Raw genomic sequence first — 20,855 nt, forward strand, 5'->3', positions numbered from 1 at the left:
CCTGTGTCCTGGTTTGTGGAGGAGGGTGGCTGTCATATTGCTTCACTTCACTGAGAGATTTCTTTATAATTTGTATGCATGTGTGTTTGCGTAATGGCATGCTGTGGAGTTCAAAGCTGTTTTCTCACTTTCAAAGTAGTCCTTGAGTGGAAGTTGTCCCAAGTCTGATGTGCACCAGGCTTGTATTTTTGTTCTTGATTGAGTACTGCTGCACTATATTCTTTTTAAAACTCTAGCTATTCTGGGAGAGGTGTATAATTTAATATGTTCAATAGATTTCTTGTCAGGCATTCATGTACAACTTCCTTCATCTTGCATTCAGATGTTTGATTTTCCACAGTAATTGGATTTGCCGCATTTGTGTTTACTTTTATGACCTATGGTAAACGCTGCTTTTTTAGCCAAGGACTATTAAAGGATTTGCCGAAGCCTACAGTAACCTACCATGTAGGTTTTCTGAAACTTACAATGTTAGTTTTCAGGCAATTCAGAATTCTTTTTACATAGGGTATTAATGTACAAATTAATATAGCCTGAACACTACATTAAGCAAAAGCTCTTCTGTATAGTAGCAGCGGGCATGCAGTGTAACATTATTAACCGGCTCTATGGTTAGATGCACAGCAATCCAGCACATTTGTAGTGGGCCAGCCCCAAGTATCCAAGCAGAGACCAGGAAGAATAACTTTGCCTGCATGAATTGCTCTAAAGTCCATTCACAGGCAGAACTGGCCTCCCCATTGAATCAAAATGAGAAAACTGAAGATACAGTGCAAGGGAGACCTTCAAAACCTTCCACAGGGACAGAGCCAACGTCCCAAGGAACTTACAGGCTGACCTAGGACTGCAGAAAACAAAAGCTGTGAAGATGAGAACAGTATAACATCTGAAGCCTAGTCGCATCATCTCTGCCTGTAAAACTGAAATCAAGAAAAACTATCTCCTTTGCAAGCACTATGAGATGCGCTAAGGACAAGTGCAAGACTATTACTATTGAGACGGGGGGGCTGCCATCACATAACTAAGACACCAGGCTCTTTGCTTCTGCCAGCTTTATTAGTACGTTGCCTAGTTCTTTATTTCAGAACCAGTTTCCTTTCCTGTTGAATAGATGTGGGAGAGTCAGAGCTGCAGGTAAAAAGAGAGGCCAGGAGTAACGATGGGTTAAAAGACAAAGGCTTCAGGAAATCACACACTGGGCACACTTTTAAATTTTTCTCTGATGCTTGCACTGGTGGTCCTCAAGTTTCTCCTACAAGTCCCATCACATTTGTTTTCTTTCTTCTCAACAATATGCGCACGTTGTATCCTGGGTTGTCATTTGTGCTCAGTACTCACAGTAGCTGCTTTCAACCTTTTCCTTTTGTATTTAAAAAGCCCAGCTGGGAGTTCTAAGCAGCTGAGCTCAAAAAGAGGCTTTTAAAACCAAGAAGCAAAAGTGCAAACAGCTGCAGGGAGCGCTACTGAAACCTTCAAAAGGTGGAAAGGAGCGTAAATGCTCCAGTACAGCTTGCTGATTCACTGCTTGTTCATGTAGGATGCAAACCTGCCAGCAGTGGCTGTGCTCTGTACGGCAGTCCTGATCGGCTTGTTCTGAGCAGGACTGACCACAGGTTTTTCCTGAATGCCTTTGCAGGGACAAGCTGGTGGTAGGAACTTGGTCCTTACAGCATTCCCCACTATTCATCAAACTGTCTGGTCTGCAGGCAGTCTCAGCACAGGATCCTCAAGTTGTATAAATGTGAAGAGAGAAATCAAGGAAAGTAAGTGTCCAGCAGGTAAGGGACAGCGGATGGTGAGCAGACAGCCACCAACAGCCAATGCTCCTCCCGACAAGGAGAAACAAGCCAGTACGCAATCCTGCTAAGAAATAAACTTAGGTGAACAGGAAGCAACTGACATGTTCACGTTCTTGGGAAAGGAAAACAGAAAGCAATTACTGGAGTCATTCTTACTTACACAGGCGAAAAAATCATCATAGGGTGTGGGTAAAGGAAGCAGATAAGTGATAGCACGGGCAGCATATTCAGGTCTCCCAAGTTCCAGGATGGGTAATGATTTGCCTTTATCATCCTAGTAAGTTTTCAAGTTATATTAGACTGGTACAGCAGCTCGCTTGCTGTCCTAGACCTGATGCCTTTTGAGTTGCAATGTATCGCTCCCTGCTAAAAGAAAGCCCCAAGGTGCGTCCACCAGCTGCTGCTCTTGCAGACTTCGGCCTAACCTTGTGCATGAGCATCGGTCCCACACAAGGAGGCCCTTAAGGACTGGCAGTGGACAAAGTGGGAGAGCAGGAGCCCTGTGGTCCTTAGCTTCTCTTTGGTCCATTAAACTCTGACCTGTCCATCCCCCAGGCTGTATTTAGCCTCCTGAGATGCCATAGAAGTACTTTTTCTTCAGGCTATTTCACTCCTGTGGGCTTCCTTAATCCCTTTTTTTCCAGTGTGGAAGGACACCTCCTGAAGTAGGATCCTTGAGGTCCTCCTCTTGTGTTCATTCCTGGGCTGTCTCTTCACCCTATGCTTTTTGGTTCATAGAAGGCAACAATCCTCCACCCTCAAAAGATAACGCTGATTCTCCTATGGTGTATAACACTGTGACATCTGATAGAACTACAGTATATCACCCCTGAGGTAGAGGAAAATGACTTACCTACATTTTCCATGAAATACATTAATTTAATATGTACTAACCAAGGCAGTACAAATTAGTGACTGTATGTGAGAAAATGTGAGCTCAAAGCATTGCAAATGTGCTATAGGAAGCACAATATTTTGAACTGTATGATAAATGAAAGCTAAGACGCATCACAGTTTTATGGAGTACCTCTTCTTTTTCCCCTCCTAAAATATGCATATTGTACAGTAAAATTTTCACAAGAATGAACTGGGGAACAAAAAAAACTGGGGAAGATGTCAGAATTAGGTCATCTCAACATTGTTGGGATGTTTATTGAATTCATATTTTTCCACCTCGTCAAATGACAGAATAGAAGAAATTCTTTAGGATTAGCAACAATTCAGAGGTCAGGACAAAAGGCAAAAAAAGGGGACAATTTTGACAATTGGTAAAATGCTTTGAATCCAGGAGAATTGAACTATGAAGCAATTTTAAGCACAGAAGCATCCAGTTAGGACAAAAGTGGGTCAGGTGTTTAATGGAAAAGCACAGACTAAAGCAAAAAGTTTTTTTCCAGTTCACAGAACAGAAAACTTGGATTAAATAACAAGCCCAAAGCTAGAGGGTTTTGAGATATAAAAATAAAATTGACATTCTGTCAATACGAACTTGGTATTATTAAGTAGTATCCTATGAGTGCCCCGGAGAGACGATGTCCACCACAGTGGACTCTGTGGGAATCGTGGGGCTACAGAAGCTCCCCTGACCTTTCAGAAAGATCTGAGATGATGCAGCTGTACATAGAGACAGGCTTTCATATCAGCTCACTGCATCTTGCATCCAATTTCCAGCCACCTTGTCCTACAGTAGGATTTTTCAGTGATACATATGTTCCCTTGTGAATGGAGGTACAATGCTGACATGGAGCCGTGCACCATAACTGACACGGTAACAGCAGCTCACAGTGACACTTGGAGCTCACCCTTTCTTTTCCTGATACAATTCTCCCTGGGGACACCTGTATACTAGCAGTTCCTGCCTGAGAAAATAAATCTCATAATTTTTTGGAGACTGATCTGGATGATAAAACCTAGGCTGTTCCAGTTGTGAGCTTCTTTAAGTTTTCCCAGCTCCTCTTGAGCTTTAAAATGTTCCCCTAGAGCCTCCCAGGGCACTGTCTCCAAGGATGCCCACTCATGCTCAGTGGCATCATGTATCACCATGTATTTGTAAATACAAATATTTTAATCTGGTTAGGATAAGAGTGTGCATCCCTGGCCAGCCTCAGTGTCTGCAGCACTGAGCCCGGCTGTACTCACTCTCTATTAGCTGCAGCTCAACAGCACAAATCCACTCTTTACCCCGTCAAGGACCTTCTTGCTTTCTGGGGCAGAAATCGTTTCTACAACTGAAGCATGAAGTGTTGTGCTATTTGTGAGGCTTTTTTATTATTACTATTATTTTTACCTCCTTTGTTGGGTGTTTAGGCAAAGAAGTAGCCTGTTAGGCACTTGAAGGGACAGTGCACCAACCGCTCTTCATTCACATGGCACTAATGTAGTAGCCAAAGAGATTGTACGTGCTTCTGACTTCTCAGACACAATGAAGCAGCGCTTCAGCATGGCTGAGAGAACCTTTTACAGTTTTTGCCATGTTGAAACTTACGTAAATCTTCTTGTAGTCTAAATTTTGGTGATACAGGAAATAGCGTAATTATTAACGTGAATGTATCGACATCTCAGAAGTCTTCTCTCAATGAAAACACCAAAGAAATTAAGTGAAAGAGGTTAATGAAATACTACTTTACTTTACAAGAGTTCTAATCCAAATCATGACACAAGTGAATTCAAGCACAAGCATATTTAAACCCCCATAAAACGGGGCATTTCACTAGCCCAGAGCAAAGCGACTCCTCATCCCCACCTAGTGACAAAGGTGAAAAAATTATTCAGCTTTCTTTAAAAACCAAACATAGGCTCCACTGGGTATCACAGCTTTCACACACACTGGCCACTTGCAGTTCACCTGCAACTAAACCTACTTCAAGCTAAGCTGAAATAAATTATTCAAACCGTTTCATTATCTCACGAGATAAGAATATAAAGTAGTCATACTTGTATTAAGTGGGATTTTAAAGGCTATAGAAACTCTTTAAAATATTATTTTAAGGGCCAATAAGTTAATCTTACATTATGCAAAAGCTGCCTCTGAGCAAATAGCTATGCTTATAAAGCCCAACTGAACAACTGGACTTTATATGCAGCCTCCTTTCATATGTACACAGATCATTTTCCTGACAAAAATAGTGATCAAACAACATTTGAAATGAGGGCAGCCATTCTTAAATCAAAGTGAAGAAAAAGCTGTGTGCACCCTACGTTTGGAAGCTGTGCAAATATGCTCACAAAAATCAGGGCCATAATACAGCATTTCCAGTTTCAGGGGAAAACCTGTGTGAAGTACAATGTGAGAGTGCCACGTTATTCTTACAATTTTGAGTGACTGTTTATTTCCCTGCTTTTGCACAATATGCTGGATGGGCTAACTTCTGCCCCGACTTCTCTATTTAAGAGACAAGAGGAAAGATGATCACCCAGAGCATCACCCGCATATGGACTGTTCTGTACCTCCCCACTGGACTGAAACCCTCAGCATGGAACAAGGAGGTACAAAAAATGAAGGAAAGTTCCTCAGAATTCTGTTTAAAAAGGAGTCTGGATGAACGGGACACAAAGGATGCCATGCTAGAGGGCCTTCAGGCTCCATCTCCCAGCCCGGTGCTGACAGCTGCTTCGGCTAAGGTGGGCAGGCTGCTGATCTGCACAAGGAGAAGCCGGGATGTTTAACTAGAGGCAGTCATATCAGCCCAGCATGTTCATTAACCTGGGTCTTTAATTGACATGCTCAGCAGGTGGATAACGTATTTCTGAGAGACTCAGCTCTTTAAATTCCCTCAGTGGAGGAGGCTCTTGTAAGGAACTAAACAAAACCCTTCCAACTAAAGGATCCAAATGAAGAAATGACAGTGCTGATGCCTGGTGCTCTTGCACCTTCCCCAGAATACCTCAGTCCAGCTGCGCCGTGCACCCACTGTGGGTCTCAGCCGCTCGCTGCAATTGATGATAGCACAAGGAGCATGATCACAGTATGAGACTCACTGCGCAAACAGGTTTCCAACGTAAGGTATAATGTTTTAGTGTTGTATTTCAGGAGGAAAGAAAGAACACTCAGTACCTGTTAAAATGCCTGCGTGCCGTTTGTGCTGCCAACATCCATTTGGGTTTGTCCCTTCCCACATTTGGCCTTCAGCTACAACTTACCCTTTGGTCTCCTCTGATACGTGAAGCAGGTTAGCCCCACTTAAATCTTTTCCCCTTCCACACTCTGAGCTGCCTTACGAGAAGACATCAGGCACATCTCAGTGATGTGTAAGAAACAGACTTTATCTCTCCCAAGAAGTCAGTCCCACTCCTATCAGAATTATCAGATTCTCTCACCTCCTTGCTGTTGTCCTCTATCTAGGATGTTTGGTAAACTGAAATAGCAGCTGATATAAACACAGACTGCCTGCCAGAATAAAAATAACCTTTTTGCTTGATATAGAGGAAGACCAGGAATGACAGCAGTGTGCCAATGAGGGAAGTCAATTCCACTTAGTCACTGTGATACAAGACAACACTGAAAAACGCATTTAGGAGACAGAATTTTTATAACATTTTTAGAAGTTCTCTTATCTTATGTAGCAGTAGGAGTCAGGGAAAGACTATTCTTACTCATCCTGCTCTATCTGCAGTGAATGCTCCTCCCCACCTGAGAGAAGAGGTACATTCGTCTGCCCTAACCCGCTTTGCTGCCTCCAACTTGACAGCTTATTAGGAATTATACACTAAGACAGAATCTTATTTTGTTACTTTCTACATCTGAAGGAAATGTATATGCCTGAGGAGTACCCTGAATATGAGAAAGGTGCAGCTGTGTATTTACCTGGAAAACATCAAGCACTTTCAATGGAAAGATTTTTCAAGTGTAGGTGATAAGCGGAGATGTAAAATATCCAGCTGATATTACAAACCAAAAGCGATGTAAGATTAGTGGAAAAAAGTTAGGATCCTAATTCTGCATTACACCCACCACGTCTTCTGTGACGCTCTCTCGTCCAACTTCTGAGGAGTAAATTAGATGATCGCTATGATGAGTCTGTCGTTGGTGGCAGAGCAAAGAGAGAAGTTTATTATGTGCACAGCAGTACATAATAGCACACACTGTTAGCAGATTCTACTGATTTAAAGTCTACTGATTTAGTACCTTTCCATTTAAGAGTTCCAAGTATTTTATGGTCAAGGTTAAGCTTGGAGGAAAGTGAATCTGGTCATTACTTTTAACTCCACTTTACATATGAATAAATTGAGCATGGAGAGAAAAAGAAATTCCGTCTCTCTGAGCATCACCTTGGACAAGTGAAAGGAAAACTCTGACAAACTCCTGTTGTGGTTAGGATGTAGAAAATTGTGACAGACCGTAGCAAACAAGCTTATTTCTGTTCAGAAGGTCCCTATCCTTTGGTTATTCTGTGCTCGCAAACAGTGGCACAGTCCTGTTAGCTTTCATGACTGTGCACAAGTGATTTGTAGGCCAGAGCTCCTCTGTAGGTATAAATGCTTTCCAGAGATTTCCTCAGCCACACAGAAAGCCAAGAACATGCAACAGCTAAAGATCCCAAAGCTGGAGCAGAAAACTGAGTACTTGCTACAAAGAGTTCATACCGAGTCCAGATCTGAAGCATGCACCCCCAAAATACATTCATTAATGACACCAAATAACACCACTGAAACTGCCCATTTTTAGATTAATTGCGGTAGCTTAGTGCAGACCAAAGCAGAGGTGTTGACCAAGAGGTGGAGGCTCTCTTGAAGACAACGTTGCGTGGCATGCTGTGGTCAAAGGAGTGAGCGTGCACCTAAGTGCGCACCAAGTACCAACACAGATGAGAAAAGAGACAGCAAAGAACCGTGCTGTAACTGGTAGGGTAACACAGCGAAAATATTACAGCTCTGATAACGATTTCCTTTCAGCCAGCGAGTGTGCCGACAGCTGGCCAGCCTTGTCACTTTTTGCAAGTACACTGTGTATCTCTCCGTTCGCAAAGGCAAATGCATACACAGTTATCTTGTTTGTTATTCTGGAAGATGCTGTTTTGGCTCAGTCTGTATGCTCAAGGACAGCCTTCTGAGCTCATTCAGGGGCACTGGCATGGGGAATTTTTTTTTAAAGACGACGAGCAGTCACAGATGGGCCAGATAGGGGATTAGCAAAGTGAGAAATCTCAGTGTGGGCACCAGAAAATACAAAATCAGGCCTTTCAATCTATTCTGCAACCGTGGAATTAGCAGTGCTCTTGGCTTTTCTTGCATAAAAGTACCAGCGCAGTCTGAGATGCCCTGCTCACGGCTCACACACTCCATCCAGTTCACCACACGCAGAGCTATGTGTACTGCAGCAGTCGTGCCATTGCCTTGAGAGCACTGCAGTGGCCTTTATGCAAAACCCTTGCCCAACACCCAAAACAGCCAGGCTAGAGCAAAGCAACATATGGGAAGTGAGCCAGGGCCTAGTCTCAAAAAGGCAACTTCTTAAAGAAAATAAAGGAGGAAAATTAAAAGGAGGGTAAGAGATTTGAGGAACACACAGCTAAAGTTCAAGATTACATGCTATCAGCTCCCAAAAAGGTGGGAATTAATATACAGGTGTTCAAACCAAACTAAGACTACAAAGTCCACGTGGAGATTTGAACTTCAGAGGACAAGAAAATCACCTCATCAGCCTGCCTTTCTCCAGAGACCCTTAGCATCCCTTCCCTTCTCCATTCTCCACACTGTGCATTGCAGACACTGTATAGTTGCTCCTACGCAATGTTCACAAGAATACTGTTTCTGTAACAGTTGTCACCACAGAGGAAAAAACTAGACACGCTGCCTTTCATAGAGTAACTACTTACACTTAACACAGTGTTACACTCTTCAGAGGACCATTGCCACGATACTCGGACCTCAGCGGTTTGAGTCTCTGTGCTTACAATGTGAGTGCTGCTGACCCAGGGGCTCTGTACCTGGCTCAGAGGTGGCTGCTGCTGCGCACGATCGCACACCCTCAAAGCTGAGCCCGAGCCCGGCCCCACGTGAAGTGGTTGCATGAAATCAGCATAGAAGGATGACCATCAGCAAAGACGACTCCCTGCAAAGGGCTAAGACTGTATCTATTAAATAATTGTTACGAAAAAATACTGCAGTGGTGGTAGGGCTGACAGAGCGTGCTAGAAATGCAAGGTACAAGATAAGCTCTGGGAGAATACCGAGTGATATCTGAGACCTGTCAATTCATGCACCATTCTGATTCCTGGTGCAAATTACTCATACTTGGTCTGGACTGGCCCACAATGAGCTGCCTTTGTCTTTAACGTTTATTCAGTAGCTGGGAGATAATATAAATCAGTCACACCATCAGATCACTCTACTGTCCAGTAGCAGAAGAGATGGGCATGATGCTAAATCAAAAAGAAAAGCACAAGTTTGGCTTCTAACAGCCCAGAATGACATTTCGGTTTGATACTGTCTGCTAAGTCACAGCCAGTACAGGAGTCTTCGAACAAAAACTATGGCTCTTCATCACTAGAGACAGCAAGTCTCGTATCTCAGGGAATCTGGGAGCTGCTGCCTGGTCTGTTGGGGTAAACTTCACTCCTTCCCTTTACCCCACAACAAATTCTGGCACCTGATAAACCACCAGTTGAAGCTGAAGGACAGTAGCTTTCCTCATGAACATTGTGTTGAGCAGCTGCTACAAAAACTGTTCTCCACTATATTTTAATGCAAATGGAGCAGATGGGGAATGGCATGTAGGATTTGGGTTTTGTGAACTTTTGTATATTGTTTCAAAACTGGTTTTGGATACAAACAAAAGCTCAGTTAGGAAAACCCTGAAGTCCTCCCCTCCACTCAGTTAAGGACAGGTGGTTTGGGCTAATGCTTTTGCAAAGCAGGTTGAGTGCTCTGCCTGATATTTTAGACAGGGGCACTTTCTCAATAGTACAGAGTCTTCTCAGCTGGTCTCCTGTCCAGATGCACACAAAGGTTGGATACAGTAAGAGCAAAAGCCCAGTCACAGCCAAGAACTAAACTCCAGCCCTGCCATCCCCATTTAGTGACAGTGACCTTCAGAAAAGCATATTCATTACTGGCTGGAAGGGTGCTGCAGAGTTTCAAGAAGTTTAGCCTGTGTCTGCCCGTGGTATTTCTGGTCCCTCTTCCTCCATTTAAAAATGTATAGATTTTAGATTTCATGTTTGCAAAAGTCACTTTGAAAGTCCCTATATAGACAGTACTGATGAGTTTCAGTAATAATTACAGTGGTTTCAGCATGTAGACAGAATGTTAGCAGTGTACTTTTGTACACTGTTCAGTACAAACATGGTCCACAACTGTTTCAGGAAGCTGGAACTGGAGCCATGAGTTATCTAGGCCAAAGGCACCTTCCAGCTATTTCAGCTGTTGTTTGCTAGCACTCCATATGCTGTGCTGGAGATTTAGTACGCACCTTTCTACTGCTATATGTATCCAATAACTCTTTTCTCTTTGCATAACAAAGTGTGGGCACAGAAATTTGTTTTCTTGCTAGGATAACCCACACTTGAAGAATTTATACTATTCTGGCAGTGTGGACTCCTGTGTAGCAGCATACTCTGTAAGTCCTACGGTGTAAAGCAGGGCTACTAACATTAATAGAAGTTAACAGCAGTTACAACTTTTTGCCACTAGAATATTAAGTATAGTTTATTTGTATAAAAAACAGCACGTAAGCATTAAGAACAAACCTATTGTAACAAACAGTCAATAATCTCTGCTGTAAAATAATGAGTGACAACCGCATTCAAGCCATCTGACCATTAAAGCAAAGCAAGCAGCAGATTTCACAAGGACGAGAGCTTCACTAGAGCACGTGTATGCTGTATGTTCTTATACAAGGGTGGACATCGCAGAAGCAACTGCAATGAAACGACCATTGTGTATGTTTTTAAACTCGAGCCTGAATACGTCAACTTCACCTGAAGTTCTAACATCTGGATGTAAAATTTACCTTATCCCTTTTTCAGTATAATCCATAAAGAATTCTGAATCTCCTGCTCAGTATTTTAATTCAAACTTCATCAGAAAACAACTAGACATCATTATGATTCACTCTGAATTATTCAAATATTTCAAACTTTCTCTCTCCTTAGGGATTAGTGGAACCAAATGTGCAATTCCCCTCTCATGACATGAGTATAGCTCACAAGTACGTGAGAGTGGGCACTGGGAAGATGCAGCTACCCAAACCCCAGAGGCACTCTCTCTCAAAGCTTCCTTCTTCAACGCTCTTTTTAAAAAAAAAAAAAAAAAATATTTTTTAACCAAGTTGCTGGATAGCATCTGCCCTTTGCATGCATTCAAGGCAGACAACAGAAGCATTCCAAAAAAACAGGTGCCCAGACAGAGCAATTCATAACGGACTTTGGTAGAGCTGGAGAGAAGAAATTAACTGTACATCAGGTACTGTATAACACTTTTCTGTGATAGGAGCACACAGACTTCTGAGGGCTCACAAAAGCCAGAATAAATGCATTTTTCTGTTGGCACTCTGCCTTGCTTGCACAATTTGGTCATTTCAATAGATGTTGCAAAGCTAGAGCTGATACGTAAAGCAATTGCTAAACATCTGTATTACTGCCCTAGCTTCAAAATGCTGTGCAACAATTATCACCAGGCACCTCTTAATTAATACAACATATAATAGGTTATGAATAATAATCAAAGAAGCAGGAAGTAGGAGAAACAGGTACATGCATGAGAACTAAACCAAACCACCACCGAACCGAAAGTTTTATAACTTTTTCCTCCAGTAAAGTACTTGCTGCTAGTCTCCAAGGTTCTTTGAACCTTGTACGAAATGTTGTCATGTAATTAATATGAGGCCAGAAACCTCGCCTTTTCCAGGTTGTCATGAGCTCTGAAGCAGAAAGGAATAATTGTTCGGTATCTGTGGGTAGCTGAAGGTTATTTTAATACCCGCGTACTTGTAGCTTACCGTGAAAAACGACCCTCAAGTTTCTATAAAAAGCAGCTGTTCAATGTATATCATATTCGGGAACATTTAGAAACACTGTAAATCTACTTTTGCTATTAAACAGTGAGGCTATCTGCACAGACATGGTTTGATTTGTAGAGCTCACTGTCTAAAATTCATCCCTCTGCTTCTATTTAATATTTCCAGGTTTCTACATGAATTACGTTGTTTATAAAAAACAGAGAGGTAACAAGAATTAAAGTATCTTTAGCAGTCAGCTCCCTCAAACTATCTTCTACAAAGCATATTTACATTTCAATCGGTAGTGTTTTCCTAAAACATACATGAGACTAGAGAGCAAGACAAGGCAGATTTCTTAAAGATAAATATTCTGAAAGAAGGCTAAACTGATTACAACACAAACATTCATCCAAATAAGCTCAGCAAGGTTTTTGGATTTTCTGTTAATAATAGCCAGTAGCTAAAAATAAGCCATGACGTTTCCAGCAATTAGAAACTGAGAAGTTACAATTATAAACTTACTAAAATGTAAACCCTTCTTTCATTCACAGCTTCGGAATACAAGCTGCAGTTTACTAAAGCATACAAATCTGTATTGAAGTTCTTGAAACAATCTTAAACATAGACAAAGAACAGTTTAAGATTATGTCACATTTATTTTCAGAGCTGCAATGAGAGCTACAATACTATATTCACATTTAAATACATTTCATTTGTCTAAAGAAAGCATTTAAAGTTATTTCAGTTGCTGTTCAGCTCCTCTACTCAAACACTGCACATGCACATACAGATTAAAGTATAATGCTCTGCAGCAAATGGCTTTCAGAATAAAATATTTTCTATTTCTTAACATCCTACCTTCATAATTGCCTTCTAGGAGACCCAGATGCTCAAGTGCCTTCACAAATCCAACAATTATCACCAGTACAACAATCATTTCAAGTCCCTCCAAGTTCATCTTGAAAAATTATTCATGTAAAAGCATCTTTTCTTAGGGAGCGTCCTGACTTCAGAGTTAGACTTTAATTAAAAAGCCCTCCTAGTCCAACACATGCCACACAACCAGATTAATACAATGCCAAAGAAGCCCAGCATATTCCCACCATAAAACATTTCCATTGACAGCAAGATGAACACAGGAATGTAAGGAAGTCAAACCTTACCATGTCTGCATCACTTGCCTGCATGGATACAGATGTTTCAGTCTCTAAGGCAACAGAATATACAGTAACCACTTTGTTTAGCATTTCCTCTCTGTCACAGCCAAAATTCACCAAATCTGTCTGATAGCTAGCAAAATCTGATGCTCCTTTTTCACACCGAATTACAGTTTTAGAGAGATCCTGTAGTTTAACAACACAGAGGAAAAAGTGCTTGATACTACAGTGAACTTCAGAAAACTCAAAGCAAAATCATTTCATTTAGAAAATGACTTATTGCTGTATTTCCCTATCGAGTGAAATACAATTACCGAATGTTAGCTACATGTTCGAATATCTTGTTTTCCCTCACTGCACACAAATTTTACATCAAATACAGAAATATAGTAAAATATTTAACATGGTAGACTTGTTAGAGGATTTTAGGCAGTTTTAAAGTTTGAGGGATATGTGAGGAAAAAAGAAAAAGCCTTTCCCTTTTGCTGCACAGCCCTGGGGGCTCTGTGCAGATGGTGGAACAACTGCCCTTGGTGTAGGTCAGCTGCTGTTCCCATGGCTGTTTCCAGACGAGGAAAGGCAAGAAATGGCATCAAGGACACAGTATGCCCATGGCCGGAATTCCGTGCGACTTACTGCTCTGCCTCAGGAAGCACTTTTCCAAGCACTCAGAAAAACAGAAATTGTTTCGAAGTCCTTGGACCTGACAGTTCGGAACAGATTCTCTGGAGGACCTTATTCTCACCTGAGCACCGTAATAGCAGACATTAGCAAGCGCTTGTCTGTCCTTTCGACTTACTTTCACTCAGCTTTCCATAGTTGCAGCCAGTTTCAGACAGGCACAGAATTAAAAAACAAAAAAAACCGAAAAAACAAACAAACAAAAAAAAATAAAAAAAAAAAATAGAACCAAAACCCAGCAAAAACCCTTTTGAAAGTCTGGCCGCTTGTTCTGGTAACTTTTGATTATTTGGCCTGCAGTGGCTGCCACTTCCATGCACAAGGTCACCTACCACACTCGCTCTTTTAGCTTGTTTTGAGAAAATATGACTTTGCAAGTAAGATACATAAAAGTCTAAACTTAATATTGTAATTGTTATAATATTACATTAATAATAATCATCCTCAAGATTGAAATCTGACTCACTGTTTTCAGTTATCGTTTTTTAACCATTTGTGTACTTCTCTCTTTAACTGATGTTTTATGTTAACATCTCCCAGGATATTTTTGTCCAGTTGCGTTAAGGACTTACATGATGTTACGAGGACTTGAGTGCCAAGGCCTTCTGTACACACGCTCGCTTACCCTCCTGGAACTACGAAACGGACCCCGTAGTGCTGTATAGAGCAGAATCAGTCCCACAGACTCCTTTAAAAGCTGGTAAATGGTTTTCTTATTCATTTCAACAATGCTTTGCTGTGTTGCAGGGTGTTGCTAAGGGCCTGGACAAGCTGTTTCCCATGATTATTCCAATGTATTAATATTTTAGAGGTATTCCTTCATTATCAATATAATTAACATCATCAGCATCTACAGCTCTTCTTGGGTATACCCATTAAAAAATAAATCTCTACTTTTCTCTATCAAACTTCATTTGAGGATCTCACAGCTCCTTACCAAATCTCTCATTGAGCCTGACCACTCCTGAGGGGAGGTTAAGAATTTACTGAAGTATCAAATCCAATTACCAGTGGAATGAAACCATCTTTGGGACAGTCCAGACATAAGGTATTATAATTTACAACAATAAATAATGTTTTAGTACAGAAAGCAAAAGAAACACACACCACCAGATGGAAACGGACTGGGATAGAGGGCAAAAAGAAGCAAACAAGCTGAATTTTAGTCAAGTTTAAAACCTCTGCTCCTACTAAAAGTGACATGAGCTGGGTGATGACAATAAGCATTCAGGATTATTTTCTTTCTGTTTGGAAAGGGGATTTCCTACAGTCCAGTGTACTTGTACCACTATTCTGGTTTGCTCCTGCTCTAAGTTGAGCCACCAACACAAGCAATTAACAAATAAATAATTTCTTTTTCTTGTCAAAAAAACCCATTTTGTAGAAAACAAAAGTGTTCCACACCCAGAAATGGATCTCTTTCATAAAAGCTACATTTCCAGAGCAGCCTAGCTCCTTAATATGTTCAGGCATCCTCCCTCCATGCTTGGATTGAAGAGGCAAAGCCCAAGTTCTGCTTTAGCCCGTGCAGAGCAGAAAGCTGCCCTTGCTCAGGGCTTGAGCTCCGACCGGGGAGTGCCTCTCCCACCCCCAAAACGCAGAGAAGGGACTTCCACAGACCCTACCTTCCTCTTCTGATGCTTTTGGTATTGAATTATTGGTTGCTCTGTACCCTACTTCATGGAAGCTATTTGAAAGGCTTTCTCTTTTTTTCAGACAAAAAAGCAATTTTTAAACCTCGGAGTACTTCCCAGCTGTTTTCTGGCCAGCCCAAGACACCGGTAATAGTATCTTTGGGGAGAGCGAGAAAAGGAACCTACTCAAATATACTCCAATCAAAACTTACTTAGCTTGGGCGAGCCGACAGAACAAAGCTGCAGGCTGTGCATTTCATACTAGTTACTTCCTCATAGCAATATATCATATTTGTAACAAACTCTCAATATAATTTCCAATTGTTCTTTTTTGAACCTGAGCAATTCACCGTGAAGGAAAATGCTTCTGTCAACTGAGATGCACCGGAGAGTGTTCTGGGAGGAAAACAGCCAGTCACCGCTGACTGTAGTATCTGATTATCCGTTCCCCTCTCCACGTGCAGCACAACGGTGGGCATTGCAACCCTAATTCAAGGAGGAAGGCTGGACGCCCGGCCAGCAGCATGCTGCAATGCCAGGGGACAAGTTATCCAGTGGACTTCCAGGCCATCACAGCGCACAGGAGGGACACAGAACAACAACAAATCCAACTCTGTCACTACGATATGCATGCAGAATCCAGCGTTCCTGGGAGTTCACTACGTATGGACGCTAGCCCTAAGTAACTCCTTAATTAGCATCTGCTTTGCAGTTAGTATTCACAGCATGAAATAAAAATTAAGGTGCATGAAGGATGGAACAAAAAGGAGAGGAAGGGGAGGGACACAGAGATTAAAAAAAAAAGCGCAAAACTACAGGCAGCTTTTTTCTAGGCAGACTTTCCGGGAGATGCTCACATACTGTGCTCTGATGTTGGGTGAAGTTTGAACTGGTGCAGAACTGGGCATCCAGATGGGTCTGGCAGGTAAGGTGTTGGGTGCAAGGCTGGGGACAGCACGGATGAATGCCTCACGCCACTGGCCTCACCATGCTTGTGAGAAACATCACCTTTCCATTCCCAGCAAACAAGGAGAGGTCTCTAAGCTAACTCACATGTGCATCAAACAGCAGGAATTGGGAGCACCATCAGGAGAGCACCAAGACAGTACCTATTTGTTCGTTAAATTTTCCTGTACAGTTACCCTTAAGGGCATGTCTAAGATTTGACCCTCCTGTACCAGTTCACTCTGACAAGGGTACAACTGACAGCAGAGCCCCTGAGATTGCCCACTCTGATTAAACCCAGCCGCTCCTGATGGCCTCAGAATTACATCTACCAACTGAAAACAAGGTGGATCACTGCAGAAAGCCCCCCCAGCACTCATGGGCATCCACCCGGGGACAGCAGTGACACAAGCAGAGCTGCAGACCTTTCCTCTGCTGCCTGGCCCTTCACTTCACGCAAGAAATAAAGAAGGGGACGGTACCAGCTGCAACATGAGACTGTTTTGCAAACTCAGTGTATTACAGAATTACACGGCTAATTCAGGACAGGGATTCCCAAGCTAGTCCATATGCTTCTGCTCCTCAGCTCTTATTGCTTCGCTCCTCTAGACAGTAACCAGTCTCTCAGCTGAGTCTTGTTGCAGCAGACGCTGCCTGATCCATCATTTTATTAATAGTATGATTACAGTATAAATATTTCATTCCGTGGTGTGTGTAGGAGGCTTCATTATGCCTCGGTATCTTTGCATGCGCATCCTTTTTAAATACAGCTCTGTTAAACTTATGGAAAATGTGTCAGTTCCAGCTCTTTCAATATTTCCTTTAATGCTCTCAGTATTTTCTCAAATGCTAATAATGTTAAATTCAAGGCCAATTTATTCAGTGAATAAAATCCACATCCAATAAAATAATTTCTTTTATAATACAGTCATACAAAAAGATGCAGTGAGAATTTAATGCAAATGGGAATTAAGTCTTCGAAAAAGAGAGCTGTCATTTTCCTACTTTATGTGCTGTATAATGAAATGGTACAGTAAGTATTGGTTAGGTGTCCAGGGCAGTATTTTCACAATTCAGTGTTTCAAAGATAAACTTTGCCCCGTTCTAGTTTTGTTTTGTTTTGTTTAAGTGTCCTAGTCATAGCCTTAATATAGATAGTATCATCTTATTTTTTTCAGAGTACTGACCGTGTTCTTGATATAGATACTGCCAACGGTGTTCAGTGATTTAATCCAGGAATTATCAGCAGTACGAACGCCCAATTACACTTTTAACACAAGCAACTGCCACACTTCTGTTTGCGGCTCCATCCTAGAAAAGGCAGAACAAAACACTTGCAAAGTGTATTTCAGTTTTCCCAGCCCCCAGGGTCTGCTAGCAGCTCACGGTTCTGATTTCAGAAGCAACGTGTGACTTTCAGTTTAAATAAATATAAAATATTAAGACATCTCAAGTAGAAATTTAGTTTTCAGGTGAATGCTGAGGAGAAATTCCAGCTTGAGTCACAAAAAAAATAATGATACTTTGGTTATGGTTCAGTGATACCAATGGTCTCCAAAAGCGATTACGAGGCACACATCTACTTCCAAAGTAACCGTTAACATCTGTACTAAGCTTCTAGTTACAGCATGGTCTATTTTTTAAAGAGGCTGTTTAAACCTGACTTAGAAACGTAAGTCCATGGTTCCATATGCAGGTACCCGCAGCAAGAGAGGGCAAAATCAGCTGCGAGCAGAACAGCAGCAAACCAGCACCGAGAGCCGCTGCAGAAGCAGCAGCTGAGAGACAACAGCAGTAACATCCCCTAATGCTCGGTAATGCGCTTTGTGAACCATTTCCAAGGGTGTGGGTATATCATGGACCCAGGTCACATGTGGAGAATGGGATGCACGGTGTGATGAAGCAACTTGACTAAGGTCATTGAGCCTGTCTTGGCAGTGCCAGTGGCAGAACATGAGGCTCCCATATCATTCTTCAGTATCCGCCAACCATACGAAACCATTCTGCTCTCGTGGATTTAGCAAGGAGGACAATTAACCTTGTGTAAAAACCTGTCATTCCAGATGAAGCATGAAATCGGGGTTAAAAGAGAGAGCCACCACAGTCTCGTGTGGCTGTCAGGGATATGTGCTGCTTGCAAAAGCACTGCTTACGGATCCTCATTTCCTTCCCGAAGCTTTAGTGAAATTGGATGCATCACAGTGACAGGGCTTTAGAGAAGCCTTAGCTCCCTCCACTGAATGACAATGGAGAGTGTTCCAGACACCCAACACAGCGAATACTGTGACTGCCTTTTCTCTGTTATTTAAAGGAGATAGATGGTGCTAATGGTATGAGAAAAATACCCATATGGTGCAGAGCAGAGCAGGGGAAAAATAAAGCAAGTTTTCAGAATTTTGGTGAAATTTTACTTTGAAGAATTTTTCCTCTAAGCAATCATCACAGTAGAGAACAAGGCTTAATGACAGGATCTGCCAGCAGGAAAAACCTGGAACATCCAGCATCTGAACATGCAGTCACCTGGTTTATGACAAGCAAAACTGCATCGAGTATTCACTGCACAAAACTGTCCCAACCACAGACAAGGCTTAAATGTGTTACTGTTGTCGTTACATAAATGTGAGGGAAAACCTGTGAGAATGATTCCCTTCACTGAAAGAACTGGACTAGGAAAAAATGCAACTCCTTTGATTTTCTTGGATACACCATTTTTCTCTGCTTTTTAAAAAGTTTAAAAGTGGCTAGCATAACTATTTTTAATATGCAACAGAAAATTCCTAGGGAAGAGGATCAATGAACCAGGAGTCTGCTCAAACACACAGAGGCACCATTGGATTGAACCAACCCTGCCTCAACAAGCAGTATATGATACCCAAGAACGGAAACATTTTGTCTTTTTTACATTTTACTCTCCATTTATGAGACTAACATATAAGAAATTCTTGAAGAAAAAAACCCCTATCTTAGCACAACATACAGACCTGCCAAAAACCTCAAGATCTATTTTAATCTTTAACTTGATTACATTAAGCTCTCACCTTCCTGGTCTTATTGTAGAAGATGAACAGCCCAGCAGCTAAATCCCGTACTTGGCTTGCAGCTGGAGCGTGCGGCAGGCTTTGTGACCACTGAAGCAGTACACCCGCTGAGAGCTGCAGGGATGTGGCCACATTCTCATCCCAAGTACGACTTATAGCCCAGCCACGATGCCTGACCCGCAGCTTTTGCCGTTAGTTTATAAAACTGCATGGCAGCATTAGTAGGCTGGTTGCCTTCACTTGCTGAATTCTAATTATAATGAGGAAAAAAAAGCCTCAAGACAAAGTCATCTTCAAAAAGAAAAATAAGAACTATATTTGAAGACAAACTATCCTGCAAACTCTCCCATCGTATGTATCAATTTCCAGCAACAAACGTCCTATAATCTAAAGAAGCTGCTATCTATTGCATAAAGACACAAGTTCATTCTGGTCATTGGCCACGTCTACCTCTTTTTTCAGCCATGGCTGTAGCGCTGGCTATCAGCTCCGTGGATATTCTTCTGCCATTCTCATGTCTGCAGCCACCGGGGAGGTGGCAGCAAACAGCACCCTGCAGGCTCAGGCCACAATCAGCACAGAATGATAGAATAGTCTGGGTTGGAAGGGACCTTTAAAGGCCATCTAGTCCAACCCCCCTGCAATGAGCAGGGACACCTTCAACTAGATGAGGTTGCTCAGAGCCCCGTCCAACCTGACAATATGACAATTCTCCTCCCTCCCAGCTCTTAGGTGAGAGGTAAGTACAGCTTAGCAATGCATGTGGTTGTAGGGCACGAAGGAGCTGCTTCCCACCACCACCAGCAGCCCTGCTGGGCACGTCCTGGGGGCATGAGGGGCAGGACAGTCACTCCACTCTCCACTTACTTTCCAAGGTCTTCTCCGTTCTTGGGAGGGCCATCTACACCAAGTAAAGGCTTGTATTCAAACTTACCTCATTCAAAGGGCTGATGAGAATCAAGGTCATGTCTATGATTGCACCACTAAGAGTAGCAGAAGTAGGGCCTGAAGCAAAGGTTCTGACTTGGGCTAAAAATTCAGTATATATGCAATATTGTGGCACAGGCACACTTTCAAAGACACAGATATCCCAATGCATTATTAAGGTTTTGCATGAAGTCTCTGCTTCCTTTAGATTCATATCTAACTCTCTCTACATCACTTAGAAAGCTTTGGCACTTGAGAAACCCATTGAAAAGCCTCCTTTGCACCGTACTTTATTGACTTATTTAGTATCTACAGTTGCTGTTGTCAAAGGATGGAATCGAGTTACCCACCATTACAACTAGTGAGCCGTGAAAGCACATTAGTGCTATCACCCAGTCAGCTACTTAACACAATATTTAAAATATATATTCAAACTGTATTTTCAATGCCAGTATTCAATCTATAGCTTGAAAACAGATGTAACGTCAGCATTCTTATTAGAGAAAACAGCAAGAAACTAGCCCATGAAATAAAGCATTTCACAGCAACGGATAATGGCATTGCACTCCCTTTCTAGTGGGTAAAAGTGCACAGGCTTATGGGTGGAAGTAGTTTCTTCACCCATTACTGGTAGATACTATTTAAATTGTGCAAGTTCACACTTCAGACACATAGAGTGAATCTTAATGCAAAAGAAACCACGTAGAAGATTCAAAATTGCCTACAAGTAGATCTAG

General features: G+C 42.0%; 1 protein-coding gene across 9 annotated transcripts in view; it reads right to left on the bottom strand.

The window, feature by feature from the left end:
* Nucleotides 1-20,855, bottom strand: part of KCNIP1 (potassium voltage-gated channel interacting protein 1) — a 427,878-nt gene that overhangs the window by 113,378 nt on the left and 293,645 nt on the right. Inside the window, exon 1 of one of the 9 annotated variants that reach the window (XM_063349051.1) lies at nucleotides 17,341-17,360. The exons of 6 other annotated variants lie outside the window; for them this stretch is intronic. Coding sequence is in view for 1 of the 3 variants with exons in the window: in XM_063349043.1 (XP_063205113.1) it covers nucleotides 12,595-12,694 (100 nt within the window). In the remaining 2 variants the exon portion in view is untranslated. Of the gene's footprint in view, nucleotides 1-12,594; nucleotides 12,748-12,899; nucleotides 12,921-17,340; nucleotides 17,361-20,855 lie in introns of those variants that run through there. 2 more of the 9 variants (XM_063349050.1, XM_063349043.1) reach the window with 2 other exon arrangements.

Source organism: Chroicocephalus ridibundus, chromosome 11 (genome assembly GCF_963924245.1).
Source record: "Chroicocephalus ridibundus chromosome 11, bChrRid1.1, whole genome shotgun sequence".
Lineage (NCBI taxonomy): Eukaryota > Metazoa > Chordata > Aves > Charadriiformes > Laridae > Chroicocephalus > Chroicocephalus ridibundus.